This window comes from Lynx canadensis, chromosome A3, assembly GCF_007474595.2.
Source record: "Lynx canadensis isolate LIC74 chromosome A3, mLynCan4.pri.v2, whole genome shotgun sequence".
NCBI lineage: Eukaryota > Metazoa > Chordata > Mammalia > Carnivora > Felidae > Lynx > Lynx canadensis.
The window spans coordinates 38,571,530-38,591,511 of NC_044305.1; the positions used below are offsets into that span (position 1 = coordinate 38,571,530).

The window sequence follows — 19,982 nt, forward strand, 5'->3', positions numbered from 1 at the left end:
CCTTTACCAGACATGTCATTTGTAAATATCTTCTCCCATTCCAAAGGTTGACTTTTAGTTTTGTTGTTTCCTTCACTGGGCAGGAGCTTTTTATCTTGATGTGGTCCCAGTAGTTCATGTTTGCTTTTGTTTCCCTTGCCTCTGGAGACATGTCTAGTAATAAGTTGCTGTGGCTGAGGTCAAAAAGGTTACTGCCTGTATTCTCTTCTAGGATTTTGATGTCTCCCGTCTTACATTTAGGTCTTTCATCCAATTTGAATTTACTTCTGTGCATGGTGTAATAAAGTTGTCCAGTTTAGGGACTCCTGGGTGGCTCAGTTGGTTGAGCATCCAACTCTTGACTTGAGCTGAGGTCATGATCTCACGGTTCATGAGTTTGAGCCCTGCATTGGGCTCTGCGCTGACAGCGTGGAACCTGCTTGGGTTTCTGTCTCCCTCTCTCTCTGCCCCTCCCCCACTGGCTCTCTATCTCTCAAAAAATAAAAATTTTTAAAAGAACTATTAAAAAAAATAAAGAAATTGGTCCAGTTTCATTCCTCTGCATGTCACTGTCCAGTTTTCCCAACACCATTTGCTGAAGATGCTGTCTTTTTCCATTGGATACTCTTTCCTGCTTTGTCAGAGATTAGTTGGCCATAGGTTTGTGGGTCCATTTCTGGTTTTTCTATTCTGTTCCATTGATCTAAGTGTCTTTGTGCCAATACCATACTATTTTGATAATTCCAGCTTTGTAAATACAGCTTGAAGTCCGGAATTATGGTGCCTCCATCTTCACAGTTTTCTTTTTCAACATTACTTTGGCTATTTGGGGTCTTTTCTGGTTCCATACACATTTTAGAACTGTTCTAGCTCTGTGGAGAACGCTGATGTTATTTTGATACAGATTGCAGTGAATGTGCAGATTGCTTTGGGTAGTATAGACATTTTAACAATATTTGTCCTTCCAATCCATGCACATGGGATGTTCTTCCATTTCTTTGTGTCTTCTTCAATTTCTTTCAGAAATGTTCTATAGTTTTCAGCATATAGATCTTTTACCTCTTTGGTTAGGTTTACTTCTAGGTATCTTATGGGTTTTGGTGAAATTGTAAATGGGATCAATTCCTTGATTTCTCTTTCTGCTGCTTCATTATTGGCATATATTAATGCAAAATTTCTGTACTTTGATTTTATATCCTGCAACTTTGCTGAATTCATGTATCACTTTTAGCAATTTTTTGATGGAGTCTTTCAGGTTTCCCATGTAGAGTATCATGTCATTTGTGAAGACTGGAAGTTTAACTTCTTCCTTGCCAATTTGTATGCCTTTTATTTATTTTTGTTGTCTGATTGCTGAAGTTATGGAATGTCTTTTCATTCCCTTGTATCATCAATTTCTTTCATCAGTGTTTTAAAGTTTTCACAGTACAGGTCTTTCACCTCCTTGGTTAGGCTTATTCCTAGGTATCTTATAATTTTTGTTGCAATTATAAATAGGACTGTTTTCTTAATTTCTCTTTCTGTTGCTTCATTATTGACGTATACAAATGCAACAGATTTCTGCACACTGATTTTGCATCCTGCCACTTTACTGAATTCATTTATTAGTTCTAGCAGTTTTTTGGAAGAGCCTTGCAAGGACTTTCATTACTATGTTGAATAAAAGTGGTGAGAATGGCCATCTCTGTCTTGTTCCTTATCTTAGGGGGAAAGCTTTAAGTTTTTCTTTGAGTAGGATGTTAGCTGTGGGTTTCTCATATATGGCCTTTATTATGTTGAGGAATGTTCCCTCTAAACTTACTTTGTTAAGGATTTTTATCATGAATTGATGTTGTATTTTGTCAAGTGTCTTCTCTGAATCTATCGAAATGACCATATGCTTTTTATCCATTCTCTTGTTGATGTGATATATCACATTGATTTGTGAAAACTGAACAATGCTTGCATCCTGGGAATAAATTCCACTTGATCATGGTGAATAACTTTTTAAAATGTAGTTTTGTATTCAATATGCTAGTATTTTATTGAGAAGTTTTTGCATCTATGTTCATCAAAGATATTGGCCTGCATTTCTCTTTTTTGGTAGTGTTTTTATTTGCTTTTGGTATCAGGTAATGCAGGCCTCATAGAATAAATTTGGAAGTTTTCCTTTTTCATTTTTTGGAATCGTTTGAGAATACCTTTTTTAAATTAAATTAGGCAAAATACAGTGCAATATTGGTTTCAGGAGTAGAATTCAGTGATTCATCATTACATACAGTACCCAGTGCTCATCAAAAAGGCCTTCCTTAATATCCATCACCTATCTAGCTCATCCCCCACTCACCTCCCTCCATCAACGCTCAGTTTATTCTCTATCATCAAGAGTTTCTTGTGATTTGTTTCCTTCTCTTCTTGTTTTTTTCCTCCCCTTCCCATATGTTCATCTGTCTTGTTTCTTAAATTCTACATGAGTGAAATCATATGGTATTTCTCTTTCTGCTTGACTTATCTCACTTAGCATAATATATTCTAGCTCCATCCAGGTTGTTGCAAATGGCAAGATTGCATTCTTTTTGATGGCTGAGTAATATTCCATCATTTATATATACCACATCTTCTTTATCCATTTATCAGTCAATGCACATTTGGGCTCTCTCCATAGTCTGCTGCTTGTTGATAATGGTGCTATAAACATTAGGATTCAGGTACCCCTTCATATCCACATTTTTTGTATCCTCTGGGTAAATACATAGTAATGGAATTGCTGGATCTAGGGTAGTTTTATTTGTAGTTTTTTGAGGAACCTCCATACTGTTCTTCAGAGTGGCTACACCAGTTTGCATTCCTACCAACTGTGCAAGAGGGTTTCCTCTTTCTCCGTATCTTTGCCAACACCTGTTGTTTCTTGTATTGTTAATTTTAGCCATTCTGACAGGTGTGAGGTGGTATCTCATCGTGGTTTTGATTTGTATTTCCTTGATGATGAGTGATGTTGTACATCTTTTCCTGTTAGCCATCTGGATGTCTTCATTGGGAAAGTGTCTATTCATGTTGAAAAGAATAAGTATTAATGCTTCTTTAAATATTTGTTATAATTTGCCTGTGAAGCCATCTGGTCTTAGACTTTTGTTTGTGATGATTTTTTTGACTACTGATTAATTTCACTGCTGATTATTTATATAATTTTGTATTTCTCCTGATTCAATGTTGGTAGTTTATATGTTTCTAGGAATTTATCTATTTCTTCCAAATTGTCCAATTTATTGGCATGTAACTTTTCCTCATATTCTCTTACAATCCTTTGTATTTCTGTGCTATCATTTGTTATTTCTCCTCTTTAATTTCTGATTTTGAGTCCTCTCTCTTTTTTGATGAGTCTGGCTAATGGTTTATCAATTTTGTTGATATTTTCAAAGAAGCAGCTCCTGGTTTCATTGATATGTTCTATATTTTTCTTATTTCTGCTCTAACTTTATTATTTACTTCATTCTTTTGGTTTGGGATTTCAATTGTTCGTCTTTTTCTAACGCCTTTATGTGTAAGGGTTAGGTTGTTTATTTGAGGTTTTTCTTGTTTCTTGAGGTAGACCTGTATTGCTAAAACCTTCCCTCTTAGAACAGTTTTTGCTGCATCTCAAATGTTTTGGACTGTGTGTTTTCATTTAATTTCATTTTGATTTCCTCTTTGATTTGTTGGTTGACCCATTTATTGTTTAGTAGTATGTTATTTAACCTCCATGTATTTGTTCTCTTTTCAGATTTTTTCTTATGGTTTTCTAGTTTCATAGCATTGTGGTCAGAAGAAATGCATGAAATGACTTTGATTTCTTTGAGTATGTTGAGATTTGTTTTGTGGGCTAACATATGATCTATTCTGGAGAATGTTCTATATGCACTTGAAAAGAATATGTATTCTGCTGTTTTAGGAAGGAACATTCTGAACATATCTGTTAAATCCATCTGGTCCAATATGTCATTCAAAGCCACTGTTTCCTTGTTGATTTTCTATTCGGATGATCTGTTCATTGATGTAAGTGGGGTGTTAAAGTCCCCTACTAGTATTGTATTATTATTGATTAGTTCATGTTTGTTATTAACTGCTTTAAGTATTTGAGTGCTCCTATGTGGATGCATAAATATTTACAATTGTTCTACCTTCTTGGATTGTCCCCTTAATGATTATATAGTGTCTTTCTTTGTCTCTGTTACAGTGTTTGTTTTAAGGTCTATTTTGTCCTATGTAAGTATTGCTACCCTAGTTTTCTCTCCACACCTCCCTAAAAATCTTAATTATCCTATCAATCTATATTATCTAAGAATTAATTTCTTCTATGTTTAGATTATGACATTCTGAACTTCTGAAATTTGATGTAATAATACCATATATTTTCAATTGTCCTTCATGAGAATGCTTTATTATGATATGAAACTGATCTAATGCTATCAAATTGTTTTATGTCTCATGACTACCTAAAATATAATCAAATCTTATGAAAGGCCATGAATAAGTCCCTACATAAATTTACACTGGGCACATATAATTAGGGCAAAATCTGTTATGTTTAAAGAACAATCAAAATGAACAAAAATTTATTCCCAATAGAAATTTAAAAATTGCAAAACTTCTATAAGTTTTTAAAAATGAATACAAAACATTTATTTGTCTCAGGCCAGTTTATCTCACAAACTTTTAAAACTGTCTAATTAACTCTTAATTTATAATTAAAACCTGGCAAAAGATAGAGTTACATAGGGAAAAAAATAATAGAACAGTAGTATTTCTTATCATGAGTGATATCTAGAAGTCTATAATTTGTTTCTTGTTTTTAAGGACTAAAATTGAAATTGTTTCATAAACTTAAAATGGAAGTTTATGGTAAGAGTATTAAGAAATAATTCTAATAATAACACAGAAAACCAGGCAGATGTTATATTATAGTAATGGGATTTTTCCACGTGTAATTATTCCATGTAGAGAATCACGAACTCAAGCAGCATACAAGGTAAATGAATAGCCTGGAGTGCAATGCCTGAGCCTGTGAAAGAGCCATGTTGCTTTGGTAGTGGCTGGTGACTGTTTGCACTTCAACTACTAATCTGAAAAGCCTATTGTTTTGTAGAAAGCCAAAGCACAGGGATTGTGAGGCTACTGAAAATGACCAGACCATGAAAAGATCTCCATCAGAAAACTTTAAGAACCAAAGCCATGCTGAAATAAATTCTTGAATGGGTTTAACATGTGAAAAATGGTCAAAGGATTTGGCAAGTTTCTTCTCTACCAGCTGACTTCACATCACATCATATCACATAAGCATGATATGAAAAAAGGCCAACACTACTGATCCTGTTGCAGTGCCAGAGAATGTGTTAGGTAGGATGTGCTGTGCATGTGCTCCTCATGAATGACAGGTTAATGGTATTATAGGGACATCCAGAATGGATTCGCACATAATCTTAGAGGTTAGCCTTTCTGGAAAGTTGCATTTAATGGTTTGGAATAAAGAAACTCACCCACAGTATAATGCCCAAGGGTGGTTCTACTTTAGTCATAGTGTCCCTCCACTATATGAGACAGCCTTTAGTCCCTATGTAAGGCTTTGACTCCTGGGGACATTTAAATCACCACCTTTACTGGTTAACATTAGAGCTACAAGCCATCCCTTGTAAGATGTTCCCCCCAGGATACCTCTTTCTCTTTCAAAATGATTCACAGGTCATTCTGTTTAAATTAAGTCAAATAAAATTTCTTTACCAGGGGTGCAAGCAAGTTTTCTCTATCCAAACAGATTCTCTTTTCTGACCAGAGAGAAGCTCTTAGCCATCCCTCTAAAAAAAGTTGTTGTTCTTCAATTGTTGTTAACAACCCCCATCTGCACTGGCTCCCGCACCCATTTAAAACCCCTCTGCCTGGCTTCACATCCCAGACTTTCTTGCAAGGAAAACAGAACTTTAAAATCAGAACTGTCTTGGGCTAGGCAGTTGCCAAGTCAGCTGCTGCTCTTTAGACTTAGGTGGAATGTCTTCCCCTTAGACGTTCTACACAGTGCTTTAAGTTATAGCTTGCTGAATAAAGACAAATTCATTTTTAAAATGGGAAGAGTGAGGAACCATAAATGGAACAGCCTCCTATTGTCTCTGTAGATTTTCCCCCCTGGTTGTTAGTTTCTTTATAACCCAGTATAGGGCTCACACAGGGATGCTTTACTGTCCTGACATGGAATCCTTAAGATTCATCTTTTGTGTCCCCCTGTGGCCATTAAGTGGTTTTGAGCTGGCTTGCCTCCCTAAAAAACTTTAACCACTGAACTGTATTAAAAGGAATGGGTTCTATAGAACCTTGGCTATACTAAGCCAAGAAAATATTCTCTCTTCCCAAGGCTCACCCTGATTGGTTCAATACTAAAGAAGTATGATGACTGAAAAGGAGGAAGGGGATGTGGGTCAAATACAAGCCTCAAAGGACAATTCAGCTCTCTTCCTTTATCATTTTATTGTATTAGAAACTTCCGGAAATAGGGACCACTGGATGGAACCTAGAAGTTCTCTGAGAACAGGAAAGCATTCAGTGACACAAGTTTTACTGAAACATGATTTCATCCATTCAAAAAATATTTTTTTAGGATTTATTTCATACAGGAGTAATCTCTATCACCCTTCTGAGCAGATGAAAATGGACTATAAAATTTGTCAAAATGTTTTTCTGAGAGTTTTAGGAGAACCACAGTAATAAGAGTTACATAACCACTAGAATTCTATTCATAAATCTTTATATTCTTTATATCAGATGGAATATTTTGTAGCCAAAAAAAAAAAAAAACAAAACTACATGGTTTGATTACAGCTAGAATTATAGTTCTCAGGATGGAGGAAAAAAATTACAGATAAACCTCTATTTCTAATTTTTTTCTTTTTTTTTAAGTACATTAGTGATGGGACGCCTGGGTAGCTCAGTCAGTTAAGCGTCCAACTCTTGATTTCGACTCAGGTCACCATCTCACAGTTCCTGAGACTGAACCCCACATCAGGCTCTGCATTGACAACGTAGAGCCTGGTTGGGATTCTCTCACTCCCTTTCTCTGGCCCTACCCACTTGCTCACTCTCTCTCTCTCTCAAAACAAATAATTTTTTAAAAAACTACAGTTAATGATATTTAAAGGAAAAAAATGTTCTTTTATAAGGCAAACAAAGCAGATTATATCTATTTGTAATCAACATTTTTGTCTTAAAAAAGACAACTAATTCTGAAAAATATAAATCTCAGAGCCCTACATCAATAGATTAATGCAACTCAGTTATTAAAAAGTTTAAATATCATGTCTGCTTATTTACTTTGCATTTAAAAACAACTACTTAATTTGCTTATTTCCATCTGATCCCTAAATAAGAACCAAAATGTCAGCCTCTATCAAGACTATAATGAAGATATAATAATTCCAAAGCATTGCTGAGGCACTAAAGAAATAATTTTCCACCCACCTCCCAGGATGTTGTGTGGAAGTACTGAATCACGGTATTGTACACCTGAAACTAATATTATACTGTATGTTAACTAACTGGAAATTAAATAAAAAGAAAAGAAAGCAGTTTCCAGCCATGACACTGGACCCTCTTTACAGACAGTTTTAGTTATATTTCTAAGACAAGTTATTAACGTCGACAAGCATCCAGCACTACCTCTTTTCCACTACCAGCCTAATAGCTAATTTGCCTTCTCTTTAGGAGTTATTTTTATGATCATGTGAGCCCAACAGAATGCCTCCTCGTAAGTGCTCATGGTGGCATGTGCCATGAAATGGAAATAAGTGATACTGCCGGGGCCCCAAGAATGAAGCTCCTTTGAAGTGCATGTGTTTATGTGTGCTCGCCAAATTTTTAATGCCAGTAAAACCAAAAGGCGGTTTGGAATTTTAACTTACAGTAAAATGACCTTTTATCTTTTTAATGTTCCAGGAAGCATCAACTCAATCTAACATTTTTTATTCTTAAACCATAGCATGTTTTGGTAACAGTGACAAGAAGAGTACTTGATAAAGAACTTTGCTTGTTCTAAGAAGGGGGGAAGGGAACGCCACATTTAAGCTCTAATTGGCAAGTGAAGAACAGTTTAATTTGATAGAGCTAAGTCAAAAATGATAGAAGGATTCATTATTCTTTGAAGTAATTATGTAAGAAATTGCAAAACTTCTCACAGAGAAAAATCATGTGACATACCATTTATATAAAGTCAGGCCCACATGGGGGCTTCAAAAATACGGGTTATGGGCTATTTCTTAGGCTGGGTGGTGGGTTCACAGGTGTTCATTTTATTATTATCCTTTATAACTCACAAATTTATTACATTCTTTTAAAAATATATGAAACATTTCATAGTTAAGATGAAAAACGGGAAAAAGGGGTAGCTGGACAATTATAAGCAATATCATGTATACCACTTAATTATCAGCATAATGAACATATGCCTGGATAGCAAGGAACCTGGAGTCATTCTCTGAGTAAGGTGAGGGTAACTTAATGGGGGAGTAACAATTACCATATGTGTTCATCAGATGATCAGCCTCTGGCTGAACTGTGTGCCTCAAATTTATTTTGGATAAAGGACTCCCAACAGCAGCACAGAGGCCACTGGCTGAACACACAGCCCCTAAGAGCCCCTATGCCTCCTATCCTGAATTGCTTAAGATTTTCCTTAAATATATGGAGGCTGTTTCTCATTGATCCCCATACTCACTGCTTCTTAGTAACCATTCTCAAGTAGGGACCCTCGAACTTCACAAGGTCTGTGAGGCTCCCACCAACACAGTAAAGGCAAGCTACAAGGAAAGAAATGCACTCATATAGTGAGATGGCTGTTTATGCCAGATATTTGCACAGACTCTAATTACTTGTATCAAATCACAAGTTTAAAACAGAAAAGGACTCATTTCTTTCCACTGGGAGGTTTGAGATGACTTTGTTTACACAATTATTAACCATACTATATACAGCAGCCTCAATAAAGCACTTTTGTACAGGCCTGGAATGCACATGTAATTGTACTTTAGCAGGTAAAATATATATTGTTGTTATTGGTTTTTTTCTCTCTAAAAGCAGAGAGAAAATTATTTTCAGTTGTTTCACTCCAGGGACAAGCATTTGCTTTACGTTAAAACAGTGATTTGTAGGCTGAGATTTGCCAGCATCTCATGATCTGGGAGGTGGGAGGTGGAGAGATGGGTGTTGCAAACACATTCACATCCAAATTGTCATTTTGCAAGGCTGTTTGCAGAGGCTGTCTCCTGCGATCCATTTAAACTGTCTCCAAAACTTGTTCCCAAACACTCATCATTATCCACCATTTCCAAGCCATATTGTTTGTTTGTTTGTTTGTTTGTTTGTTTGTTTTTAGAGCATGTGAAGATACCTTATATGACATTTCATTTTTCTGGAAGAGTGTTAATTTCTTTTAACATTTCTGTTAAAGAATCAATAGAGAAATTCCACTTGGCACTTAACTCGTTCACCTAATAATTAGAGGCTACTATGGTGGGTGGGTATAAGGTTGGATAGGATGCAGTCATTGCCCTCAAATGATTCACAATCTGGTGGTGTGATTCTCAGAGGCAGCTGAAGCTTCTAGTGCTTGGAAAGGTATTTTAAACCCCTGGATCCTCCATGTGAGTCACTGGCACTCAAAAATCTGTGATCTATTCCTGTCAAATATTTGGGCTCAGAAAAAAGCTTAAGAGGTGTGAGCGTAGAGGGAGGGACAGACACTTTAACACATGTCTAGGATGTGTCATGGCAAGTGTTGCAAGGGATGCCAAATGCATGTTACAAAAAAAAAAAAATGCACGCACGCGCGCGCGCGCACACACACACACACACACACACACACACAAGGAAGGAACCAATCACGTGGGGAAAGGGTTTCCAAAGGATTCCAAGAATATTCACATCTGTCCTGGGTCTTAAAAGAAGGAATGTAATTGGCCCAAGGCATCCCAAGCACAGGTAAAAGCACATGAAAGTTACTGGGGAAAAACAGGACCCTTTGGAAGAAGACCAACCAATCTGGAGTGGCAAGAACTTGGGGCACTGAGGATGTGTAGAGGGAAGGACTAATTGGAAACAACAATGAAAGCATGTTCTGGGGTTAGATCAGAGGAGGACTTTCCCATCAAGTTCAGTAGTTCTTGTCTGTCTTCTAGGGAAATGACCGGCAGAGGCAGGAGTATGTATGTGTTCTCAGGGAAGAACTGAAAAGTAGGGAGTGAGTGATAGTAACAGATACAGGGTTTGTCTTTATTTTAACACACAGAGAAAGTTATTAAACATTTAGCTTAGACATAGAGTAAACTAATTACATATACTTTTGTGGCTCTTCTTTTGACCACTATTCCCCTGATCCTAGGATTAGTCTCTCTAAGCCACACTTAGGTCTAGTTCTCATTTTTGTTCTTTCTTCAGGGCAGCCTGCTTCTCTCCTGACCGCCCATTTCTGAGCCCACAGTTAGGTTCTCTGGGCCAGCTACAGATGTATTATCGAGAGCAAAGTCTGGTGACAATATGGAGATGGGAGACGAATAGAGGTGGGGTGGGTAAGGAGACAGTCTGGAAAAGAGTGACTAGGGACTGCAAGCTAGGGAAGGCACTGATTTCATTTGTCCCAGAGGATGTCAAAGAAGAAAACTAGGAACCACTGATGCAATATTATAGACTGAGCTGCCTAAAGATGCAACAGAGCACCTTGATTTGTTATAACTATTTAGACAAACTAGAGGCCCCTTTGGCAGTGAGAGGGTTTAAAAGGTTTGTTAGTTATCTGTGTTGGCATAAATTACACCAAAATGTAGTGGTTTAAAACAACAAACATTTATTATCTCAGTTTCTGTGGGTGAGGAATTCAGGAGTGGCTTTGTTGGGTGATTCTTGCTCAGAGATTCATATTCTCCCTCATGGTTGCAGTTACCTGTAAGTTCGCTCAGAGCTGAGGCTATTGGCAAGAAGTCCCAATGCCTTGCTGGTTACTGGAAGGAGGTCTCAGTTTTTTGCCACATGGACACCTCTCTCGTGCTGCCTGAGTGTTCATACAACATGACAGTTGGTCCCTCTGAGAGTGAGTGATCCAATAGAGAAAGCAAGGAGGATGTCACAATGCCTTTAAAAAAATTTTTTTAATGTTTATTTTTGAGAGAGAGAGACAGATACGAGCAAGGGAGAAGCAGAGAGAGAGACAGAGAGAGAGAGAGGGAAAAACACACACACAGAATCTGAAACAGGCTCCAGGCTCTGAGCTGTCAGCACGGATGTGAGGCTTGAACTCGGAAACAGTGAGATCATGACCTGAGCCAAAGTAGGATGCTTAACAGACTGGGCCACCCAGGCACCCCCACAATGCCTTTTTTGATCTAGCCTCAGAAGTCACACTCTATCACACTGCCATATTCTTAAGCCTTAGAAGAAGAGTCCCAAGAGAGAGGAATTAAGCTCCACTTCTTGCAAACAGTTTATGGACAAAGCATATGTAACAAGGTCACACAAGAGGATTTTTAACATTCCTTCATACCTGAGATTAGCCAATTCTATTAATAAACCAGTAAACAGAGGATAAACCTGGAAAGTGCCCTGTATTTGAGTCATCCCACCCCCTGAAGTGGCCCACTGGGGCTCTTGTAACTGATGTATTTGTCAAGAGGAAAGGTTCAGTAATGGATTTCTGGAAACTCCACCAAATGACAATGGCGTTTGATTGAAACTGCTCCTGTGGTGTAATGGGAACACTATTTACGATTTTCAGAAAAGAGAGTGGGCACAGAAAAAGCTTAAGTTAGAGACTATTCTGCTTATACTATTCTTCAGATAAAAAATGAACAATATACAGCAATCAAGTTTTTTTTTAATTTGGGGAATTATTTTATTTGGATTGTAGAAAAGAAAGACTTCTGAGCTCTCCTGGTTACTAGATATTACTAAGTATTAGGAAGCATAAGTTTATAAAGTTATAGTCTCATGAGAGTTCTATAAGGCAATAAATGAGAAGTTATGGTCCAAAGATGAGGCAAATTAAATTGTGGCCTGCTTTGGAGCAACTGATGGGGTATAGCATGGAAGAATTCACTTGACCTTGATATTTTAAATATTCTCCCTTTACAGGCAGAGGTTTATGACAGATACTTCTTATGGATCCAATCTTCCAATACTGGGATCTGCAGTGAATAATATTTATAAAATCTTGATACTGTCTATACTGGTTACTAATTGTCACTGTTCAGAACCTCCAATCAAAGTGTAGAAGACAAGTTAGATATAGGACAGAATATGGATGGTAATAACTATGACATTATTGCTAGAGATTGAGGTGAGAGTTGGAGTGGGGAAGGAGGAGAAAAGAAGAGCACAAGAACTTTCCTGAACTTACATAGTCAAAGGGGGGTGAGATATGGTTGATAGAAATTGTATAAAGTTGAGGAACCAAGAAATAAATCAAGAAACAATGTTACAGTTGCAATAAAATTAAAACTTATGATTTCAAGTTAGAGTAGAAATCTATCAAAAGCCAGGAAGAAAGGGAAGTGGAAAGTGGTATGAACTACATTCTTAATTTTTTTTTCCTAAAAAGAAGTCACACACTACTGACTAACCAAGAAATAGAAATATGAGCATATCCTATAGAGTGAAGGTGTTTCCTACAAGAATAACCAGAACCATGGGGCACCTGGGTGTCTCAGTCAGTTAAGTGTCTGACTTCAGCTCAGGTCATGATCTCAAGGTCTGTGGGTTTGAGCCCTGCATTGGGCTCTGTGCTGACAGCTCGGAGCCTGGAACCTGCTTTGGATTCTGTGTCTCCCTCTCTCTCCACCCTCCCCCACTCGCACTCTGTCTCTCTCTCTCTCAAAAATAAATAAACATTAAAAAAAAAAAAAAAGAATATCCAGAACCAGAGACTGGTGACTCTGGGACTGGGGTGGCCAAGGTGACTTTCACATCTCCTTTCCTATATTTCTATACTAGATTTGCTTTCTTATCTGTACTGAACATACATGACTCTTTTGAAGCAAACAAATGTAAAAATCCATGGATTTGGTATAATCTATAAGTTTATACTAACCTATGTTCACCAGATTTTAGGTAAACTTTATAAACATCAATCACTCTAGTTATTTTTAATAAATGGTAAGATTTCACTTATTTTAGAAATTCACACTTTGCATCTCATTCTTCTTGAGACAGAGAGTAGGAATCAGTTTACAAATTACTACATTGGTGATAAAAACTATTTAAAATGAGCTGGAATTCTATGACTTTTCTATATATATGCTTTTCTATACTCTACCACCAAAAAGGAAAGGACAACCTTACAATTTTCAGGATTAACTCTAAAGGGCAAGAATCTAGGCTCAGTAAAGAACTGATAGTCCATCCTAGGAATAGTCTATGAAACAGTTTTAATAACTAGTCCCTTGGTCCCCAGTACTAAGGGTTATTCTGAGTTTTGTTTTTTTTTTTAATGCTTATTATTTTTGAGAAAGAGAGAGACAGATAGAGAGACAGGGTGCAAACGGGGAAGGGGCAGAGAGTGAGGGAGACATAGACTCCAAAGCAGGCTCCAGGCTCTGGGCTGTCAATACACGGCCCAATGCAGGGCTCGAATCCTTGAACTATTATATATATATATATATATATATATATATATATATATATATATATACACATATACATATACACACATATATACATATATATATATATATATTTTTTTTTTTTTTTTTTAATTTACTTTGAAAGAGAGGAGAGCATGAGCACAGGAGGGGCAGAGCAAGAGAGGGAGAGAAAGAATCCCAAGCAGGCTCCCCACTGTCAGTGTGGAGCCTGATGCAGGGCTCGAACTCATGAACTGTGAGATCATGACCTGAAATGAAACCAAGAGTTGGATGTTTAAGCAACTAAGCTACCCAGGTGACCCTTCCTCTTACATATTTTAAAAGCAAACTCTCTTCTATCTAACTATGGAAGATTTATTCAAAAGATTCACCAATGATTAAAGATACCAAAGAAGCAATTGACTAATTTGACTTGTTTTAACAAAAGACAGCCATTTAAAAATACATTTCCTGGGAGCAACCTGGGTACCAAATACAGTGCGTGGAAAGAGAAAGGGAATACCGAAAACAAAACAAAACAAAACAAAACAAAACAAAACAAAACAAAACGATGAGGTTAGTAGTCAGAGACCAAAGTCCATTTTTTTTTTCTCTTTGAGTAATTCGGGGAGAAATTTTATGAAAGCTCTTTGGGCTCCCATAGAAAAAAATACTTTTCTTAAAGTCATATGAAATGCTTGATTTTCTAATTTACAGACTCAACTTGTACTATATCAATTCACAACAACCATACAATATAGATCAGGCAGCACCCACACTTTCCGTAAGAAAATTTATACAAAGGGTTTAACTACCACAGTTCCTGTGGATGATCTATAACACTTATATTAAAAAAATACTTAGGAAAGAACAGATAAATGCACAGTAGTATGTCTGTATAATGGAATACCATACAGTAACGAAAATGAACAAACTACTGCCACATGTAACATGGATAAATATAACAGGCTTAATGCTGACTGAACACATCAGATACATATAGTACATATTCCATGATTCCATTTATATAAAATATAAACCCAAGCAAAGCTAATCATGGTTTTAAAATCGGCATAGTGGCTAACTCTGGAGAGGCAAAGAATGGAGGTGATTGCCAGGGAGATTTCGGGGTTGTGGTAAAGTTCTACTATATCTGTGTGCTGGTTGTATGGGTGGGTTCGGTTTATAATAATTCATCAAGTAGTTGCAATTATAACTTGTATACTTTTCGGAATGTATATATAGGTAATTAAAAAGTCAATTAAAAAAAAAAAAACATATAAGACCCCCTCCTAACTTCTGTGGCACCTTTATGGAGTTTTAAAAAACGTCCCCTCTGTATGAATAAATGAAAAAGGCACCCCTGTGGGCAGAGGCAGCCCCACAGTTTTGTGCCTTGGCAAATGGAAGACTGGCTGCTTTTTAACCCCACTACTACACTTGGCTAGACACAAAACCACACATCTGGATGGACATCTGCAAATCTGCAAAACACTCATTTGACCCTTCTTCACCACGATTTTACAAGGAGGGCAGGGCAGATGTCCTTATTTTACAGAAGAGGAAGTGGCACAGAACAGTAAGACCCATATACAAAGGCGTCATAGCTAATAAGCAATGGAGCCAGAACAGACTCCTAGGCCAGTAGCTCTTCACATGGTTCTGATTCCTTTTTGGGAGGGGAAGAGGAAGAAGCTTCTTCTATGTTTGTTACTGTGTATGTTGTTATGGGTCATCTCAAATGCTTTGTGGAATAAGGCAGGGAACAAATACATGGTCCAATGTTCTTAATATTGGGCTTTAGTGAAGGTCCTAGGTTCTAAGCCCGTTTGAAATATGCTGTAAGCATACACTTAAAAATGAATATTCATCTTTTACATGTTTACCTATGCTAAAAGATTAGTAGGATAGACATATTTAGATACCAAGGGAGCATTCCGGCCTTCCCATAACTTGTTAAGGAAAAAATCTTTCTGCGTCTTGAAAAATTGAAAAAGAAAGACATGCCATAAGGTGTATGTCCAGCTTACCTAGAAGTGTCTGCTTATCTTGGGAGGAGTCAGACTCTGCAGAACATCTGCAAGTTCGGAGAACAATGACTCCTCCAAGCACGCCATCTTCGCTGGCCAGGAAAGGTGAACCTAGGCAGAAACGGCAAATGGTCATTTTTCAGTGAATTTTGCTTTTTTCATTTTCAATTTTCATTTGATTACAAGAACAAAAATGTGGTGTGAATGCCCATTTTCTGACAATCACCATTGTTCGAACCTTGTATAGGCTTGATGGCAAAGGCAGGCTTATGCCCAAACGGGGGCCATTTGGCAAAGACAATCCCAGATGTCGCCAAGAAGACTTGAGTGGGGGTGGAGTGTGCATTACAGTATTCAGAAGGGAATTGGAAACACTACCAGATTAAAGGACCAAAACACAAATACAGGAAAAAATGCTCAGCAAGTCTCTTTGATCAGCTTTTAGGGATCACTTACCAGGCTCTCCCTGCTGTCAGGGGCATGCCACCAAAAGCTTTGATTTACTACCTTAAATTCAATTTTAAACAATAAGCCACAAACTTTACTACAAACACTTAAAAATGATCCTGATGGTTTACACAAATAAGGGTGAAACTGTATTTCTATTATGAGAGTCTGGTGGTTAGAAACAACCGGGCCTCTTTGGGATCTCACACACTGAACCATTGTGAGCATTTCAAGAACACTACATTTTAAAACCCCTCATTTTTCCTCCCCAAGGACATCTTCTTCGAACATCTGGCATAGCAAGTAAGCACATGGAAAACAAATGCAAAATTAACCCAAGAGCTATCAAAGAAAGTAGTAAAAAATAAAAATCAACCAAATTGGATTTGGGGGGAAGCTTCTGGTTAAACTTAGTAGATTAAACACATATATTTATCTCCACTCCTTCCAAAAGCATGACCCAATAAGGACAGAGAGAAAGGCAAACAAGAAAAAAACTCATGTTTTAGAAAATGAAAAGAAGATAGACATTACTTGCTCACCTAGTGGACCCGCAGAAGCTGAAACCTAAGCTTTAATGGGGAACATGGTTAAAACTGGGGGGGGGGGGGAAGCACCTATAAGAAATCACCCAGTTTTGTCATAAAACCCACAAAGAATCAGAAATTAGAAACTTCAAGTTCCTCTGAAGACAGGGATGCAAGGTGGGGCTGAAATGAAGATGGTTGATTCAGAGTGTCCAAAAGGACCCTCTACACCAGGCATCAGTAAGCTATGACTTGTCTGGTCTGCAACTTGTTTTTGTACTGTCCACAAGCTAAGAATGTTTATTTTATGCCTTAAAGGATTATTTTTTTAAAAAGAATGAGAAGCAGAATATGTGATAGAGACCATGATGTAGCTCCAAAAGTCTAAAATCTTTACTTTCTGGCCCTTAACAGAAATAGCTTGCCAACCCCTGATAGATCAGCCCCAGATTCCTGCCTAGACAAGAAGTTACTTCTTCCTAACGTAGGAGATGCCAGGATATTTACTCTCTAGAGAGGATAAACCAGAGGGACTTGAGTCGTGGGGTCATCAGACTCAGCACAAGGCAGGAGGGAGTCTCCACAATGAACACAGGATGTCGAAGTGGAAGTCTTTATGCTAAACAGTGAAATAACTAGCTCCTTTACCCACAGGCTCCCAGGATACAAGAAGTCAAACTGATACACTCCAAGCACGTGACTGGATAATTCCCTTCCAGCCACACAACCATCTCAAGGATAAAGAACTACTTGAGAGACCCTAAACAAAAACTGCCTTATGTTAAGGGCTTCCAGATGACAAATGTGGCTCATTCAGAAGGTTTTCAGTTCAGCTTCTTGGTATATAACTGCTCAATAGTATAGACAACCTAGGTTCACTAGTTGTTTCAGTGTGACCTCTAGAAAAGACAGAGACCAAAACAAAAAAGAAAACAGAGAAAACGTAGGCCAAAGCATTGAGCAAAAGAAAAGTAAAAGAGATGGAAAATGGCAGGAAAAAAAATCAGAACAGGCCAGAAGGTCCAATATCTGAATAATAGGAGTTTCAAAAAGAGAGAATAGAAGAAATAACACTTCAAAGAAGTAATTCAAAAACATTTCCAGGAATTGAAAGGTGAGTGTTTGAAAAGGCTCATCAACCTGCCAGCACAACTCATGAAAAAAATAAAATAAAATAAAAGTGCCACAGATATATATCACTGTGACATATCAAAATATTGAAGAAATAAAGAAAAGTCCAAAAACTTTCATGTGAAAACACATGCACACACACACACACACACACACACACACACACACACACACACAGAAAGCAAGGGGATCATAATGGCACCAGATTTCTCAACATAACAATGGAAACTACAAGGTTAGAAGGAAGGCACCATCTTCAACATGCTGAAGGAAAATTATTTCCAACCTAGAATTCTATACTAGGCCAAAATGTCAAACAAGTATGAAAACAGAATAAAGCTCTACAAAGTCTCAAAGAATTCACCTCCCACATACTTCCTCAGAAAGCTGTAGGATGAATGTGCTTTGGCAAAATGAAGTAATAAGGTACATAATGAGAAAGAAAACAAGATCTGGAAATAGGGGATCCAGGAGCGCCTGGGTGGCTCAGTCGGTTGAGCAGCCGACTTCGGCTCAGGTCATGATCTCACGGTCCGTGAGTTCAAGCCCCGCGTCGGGCTCTGTGCTGACAGCTCAGAGCCTGGAGCCTGTTTCGGATTCTGTGTCTCCCTCTCTCTGACCCTCCCCTGTTCATGCTCTGTCTCTCCCTGTCTCAAAAATAAATAAAATGTTAAAAAAAAATTAAAAAAAAAAAAGAAATAGGGGATCCAAAAGAAGAGAATACAAAAAGATTTCTAGATGACACACAGCGAGGCAGCAGGCTTAGAGAGCCAACAGTCCAAATTGGAGCAGAAAGCCAGAGAAGGCTGGAAAGAGATTTCCAAGGGGAAAATAAATCAAACTTATAGAATACACGTTGAGTTTGAAATTATTGGGAGGAAATGTTTCAGATTTTGAGGGAAATTTGACAATCAACCAGTGATCAGTATCAAAAAGCAAACAAAAAGAAACCTAAAAAATAATGAGGCAAATATTAATGCAGAAAAAAATAAGAATTTGTATAAGAAAGGAAACAGAATCACAGTACACTACATAGTTCAGATGTCAATAGCTAGAGTCAAAAATATAAACTCACAATACTGATGAGCTAAAAAAAAAAAAAAAGGCGGGGGACATAATACATTGAGAGGAGTGATGGATGTAGTATGTGTAGGTTTGGGCTTAGAAATATAAGGGAATTAAATCTTTGCCTTCCCTCATATGAATATGAAGATATCTTGATATCTAAATAATATCTAAAATTGAAAACTGAAGGAATAGTAGTACAAGTGTGTTATTTTGAATTACAGATTTAAGTTCTAAAAGAAATAGCTACAAGAGTTAAAAGTAGTAGTAGCCCGAGGGGAGAGGAAACTGGGGGGCAGGGAATTGGAGTTGGAACAGGGAACCCTTCATTTTCATTTTAAGTCTGGGGGTATTGTTTGCCTTTTTAAACCACTTATTTGTTTTGCCTTGCAAAGAAAAACAACACAAATTTAAACTGTGGAACTGGAGTAAATTTTTTAATCCTTAGCCTCTTAAAGAAGGGGGAAGGAGACAGGAAATTCACAGTCATTGAGAAACTACTCTGCATCAGGGCTTGGTTCCATGCTTTCATGTTCTATAGTTTAGTTTTCAGAACCACTGAGAGGGTTCAGAGCAAACCTTCCCAAAATGTGTCATTTTGGCATGTAGGCTATTTTGAGCTGAAGGCAATTGAGACCCTCCTTTACCTAGAATCTAAATTGGGGGTCTTTCTCAGAATTAGAATTATCACCAGGGATAAATTTTATCTGAGTAACCCATTTGTATGGCATAGCAAATATCTAACTACCAAACATTTGTTCTTCTTATTGCCCCCCTCTCCTTTGAAGCTGTTGGCCCCTATACCATTCCTTAGCTCAGCATGGCATAAATACCTCATTTTACCGTTCTGTCTTTGAATCTCTCATGTATAAGGGGTTTCTCAATGTATAAAATTAAATTTAATTTTCTCCTGTAAATTGATTTCATGTCAATTTAATCTTAGACCAGCTGGAAGAAACTTTTGAAACATAGAGTAAAATTTTTCCTCCCCAACACCACTATGCCATGAGGTATTTTTATCATGTTATAGATGAAGAACCTAAGGTTCAGAGAGTTTCAATGACTTGTCACAGCCATGCCACAATTGAACAGTGAATGTGGCTTTCCCTCATGTCTCTGAGCCCATGGTCCTCGACTGCTTGGCAGCAATACCTCTTAGGGAATGGGAAACTCTGGATAAAGTCACATTCCAACTGCTGCTA

At 37.5% G+C, this 19,982-nt stretch overlaps 1 protein-coding gene across 4 annotated transcripts in view; it reads right to left on the reverse strand.

The window, feature by feature from the left end:
• TASP1 (taspase 1) overlaps window positions 1-19,982 on the reverse strand; it is a 269,597-nt gene that overhangs the window by 46,649 nt on the left and 202,966 nt on the right. For all 4 annotated transcript variants that reach the window (XM_030310108.1, XM_030310111.1, XM_030310109.2 and 1 more), the window contains one exon: window positions 15,611-15,721. In XM_030310108.1, coding sequence (XP_030165968.1) covers window positions 15,611-15,721 — 111 coding nt within the window. The remainder of the gene's footprint in view (window positions 1-15,610; window positions 15,722-19,982) is intronic.